The 3322-nt window shown below is 34.9% G+C and overlaps 1 protein-coding gene across 1 annotated transcript; it reads left to right on the top strand.

The window, feature by feature from the left end:
* Nucleotides 1-833: 833 nt before the first annotated feature.
* Nucleotides 834-2687, top strand: wu:fc46h12 (uncharacterized protein LOC568958 homolog). The gene is made up of 5 exons (XM_055151931.1): nt 834-1009; nt 1851-1959; nt 2035-2145; nt 2424-2502; nt 2584-2687. The coding sequence occupies exons 1-5, from the start codon at nt 834-836 to the stop codon at nt 2685-2687; spliced, it is 579 nt and encodes a 192-aa protein (XP_055007906.1).
* Nucleotides 2688-3322: the final 635 nt, after the last annotated feature.

Raw genomic sequence — 3322 nt, 5'->3', positions numbered from 1 at the left:
ACCTCTGTCTGACCACTGTGTCACATGGCTATACACAAGATGAGACTGACACTGGCCATAGCATCAGCATATAGTGTGTGGGAATGGACTTTATTTTTTACATTGTGAGATAGATAGGGCCTTTCACCAGGGCACTTGATCTGGTCATTCCACAGACGCACATCACAAGCTTATTTTTACTTGTGATGCACTGACAAAAAAGTGACAACCTTTTCTGAAAAATACACTGTAAACTGTCTCATCACTACTTCATTTGTTACTACTTTGCATTGCTTTTTCTATCATACCCCCTATTGTCTTTAATAACCTAGATATATGTAGTTTTACTATAATATGTTACTTAACAGATCTGTATATTTGAGCCTTATTCATCACAAAGCTATTTTTCCTAGTTTAAAGGTGAAACTGTGAAACTTCTCTGATGGAGTGTCTGTCTCCACACAGATGTTACTTCTTCTCCTGCAATGTTCACAACTATGGCATCAAAAGTATCTATCTTACAGTTATTCAATTGTTAGTGTTTCTATTGCTCAAAACTACCTTCATACCTTCTGTAATCAAGATCTCTTTTCCACAGATTTAACGTGTAACTTGGTCTAATCTCATCTACATGGAGATAAATGTAATAACACACTGTGGAACATTCCAGGTGCAGTAATAACATCTCCATGGAGACAAGCATATGATGGACCTTCCTCTAGAAAAGTTACACAATGCACATTTAACTAAATAAAAGTGAGCCAGAAGAAACAAAACTACTTTTACTTCACGCCCACCAATGTCGTCAGTGTTGTCATGCGTGATAATCAATGTTGTACTGATGATTTATCCACATGACCACTGGACTTTTAAGCCCTGCGCAGGATGTACGCCACAGTTGGTACAAGTCCTACATGAAGAGCCTTCCTCCCATTATGGATCTCAGGCTGCTCCTCATGTCTGCTGTTCTACTGGGGGCTACTCTTACCCTCTCTGTCACGGACCGGCCAGCACAGTGCAAAATCAAATGGTAAGATTGTTATTTAATATTTTTACTGAACGTGTCAAAGTATGCCAAGGTGGCATATATTGGAGTTGTTTGAAGTACCTGTTATTATAATGTAAGTGGACTTATAATGTTATATCCTCCTGTCTGACTTGAAATCTTGCAGTTGTCACAGTGTTAATGGTCAGAGCTGTATTAGACAAGGTTTTGGCCACGCTCCTGTGTCGATTATAGAAGAACCACAATAATCACAAGTCTCACATTAGTCATATTTAGTATAGTACAGTCATAGACATTTTTATGGATTAAAATCTATCCTCAATACAGAGTGTTAGAAGGTAAGGTACACCTCATTTTCCCTATTATTTATCCAATATAGCAAAAAAAACCAAACTAATAAATTACTAATAATTATTAATCCTGGGCCCGAGTCCACGACCATGAAATGATCCACTACTCAAGTCATTGTTGTAATAAAAACAAAAAAGTCTGATACAAATCTGACAGTTACATGAGAACTGAGTACTAGTATCATCTATAATAGTATAAAGATTTTGTAATTACCAAACATAGACTACTGAATTCATTCCCCTAATTAATTCAGGACTCAATCAATCTAATTAATTACTGTCTTTGTAATTAATAAAACAGTAATTGAGATTAATATTATATTATTATTATTATTATTATTAGTAGTAGTAGTAGTAGTAGTAGTAGTAGTAGTAGTAGTATTTATTGGTTATATTATAGGAATGTATTTGTATTTTCCCATTTTAACTTGTTTAAGAGACAGCTTTTGTGATAGCTTTTTGGCTAATTTGATCCTGAATATTAAGTTATTGTATACATTTTCTTTTTTCTGCAGGACTTTTGGTATTTTGTGTGAGGAGGTGTACAACAGACTGGTGAGGCAGATCAAACTGTGGCAGATCAGTACGAGCTGCCTGTACAGTGGAGAGAAGTGCTCCTATGAGGTCAGCTGTTCTTCTTTAATTGAAACTGTACAAGTTATTTATAGTAACTTGCGTTTGTGTTTTTGCACGTGTCAGCTCGTGTCTACTTCACCATATCTCATCAAAGCCGCACACACTTCTCCTAAGACAAGAAAAGTCAACGAAATGCAGTTTCTGTTTGAACAGTCTACGCTCTGCAAAGTGACTGTAAGTGGCAAAGTTGAACATTTAAAACAGCTATTGATGGAGTATAATTACGTTTTCAAAACATAGTCTAAGTTAGGCCTTAGACTAAACTTTAGAGTACTGTAAATCATGTTAGAAGCAAACTGGTAACACTGAATGAAGCAAAGAGCAAAAACATGCATACTACATAACTCACAAAGGTCTTCTGGGATATGCACCATTTTCTACATTTAAAACTATTGTCTGTGTTATTTTAATTTTCTGATAATGCAACTGATTCTACATCCTTGTGTCTGTAGGGTGATTCAATCATGGACACCCCGAAGGACCCAGAAGCCAACCGAACAAACTTCTGCAGCCTGCAAAATCTCATGGATGGTATAATCTACTTTAAATGAACACTTTATATGATATGGAAATTGTGTTTAATACAGTGTGATTCTAACCTGGTGTCTTTAGGCAGTGGCCTGGTCAATGCAGAAGGATACACACAGTTCAGCAACAAGTGGATCTGTCCTGGCTTCGATATAACCAACTGCAGTGTATCTATAAGGATAGTTTGAATCAAAAGTGTATTTTTTTCGTTTTAAATGACAGACAAAACATTGTACTCCAGACTGTGTTTAACATGTTTAATAGTTAAACTGTGTTAATTGTGTTTAATTGAATAAAGGAAAAACATTTCTGCTGGACATTCAAATTGGGTAAAGAAATAATTACAACACATGTGCAAATTTCCATTTAACTTTGAGTATTTATGGCATTGTGCAAAAGATAAAACCAAAACCTAACTGAGACATTATAACATGAACTTGCAACCTCATCCTTATTTTTTACTTTTTCAAATATAAAACTGTCTGTTTGATGCATGGACATATTTTATGCAATGTTAAATAAAATAATCCCAAATCAAATCCTACTTACTCAAAGGAAAAAAATAATTTGTTGAAGCACTTCAAATAAATTTTACTCAAATAAGCCCAATATAGCAAAATGTCATCTGAATAAAGTAGTGATGGAAGTTTGCCTCTATAAATAAGCAGTTAATGGTACTACCATGCTACTACTACTGCTGCTACTGCTACTATTTTCAGCATGTTTACAGTTACAATGTTTACCTCAAAAACTACTTAAAAGTTTTGGTTCATACAAAGTACAAAAGTCTTTGAAGAAAATTCCTCAAGTAAAAGTTATTTCC

This window comes from Boleophthalmus pectinirostris, unplaced genomic scaffold (assembly GCF_026225935.1).
Source record: "Boleophthalmus pectinirostris isolate CB_2022bp ecotype Guang Dong unplaced genomic scaffold, ASM2622593v1 HiC_scaffold_16, whole genome shotgun sequence".
Lineage (NCBI taxonomy): Eukaryota > Metazoa > Chordata > Actinopteri > Gobiiformes > Gobiidae > Boleophthalmus > Boleophthalmus pectinirostris.
The sequence above is the reverse complement of the archived record's forward strand: the minus strand, read 5'-3'. Positions and strand labels throughout refer to the sequence as shown.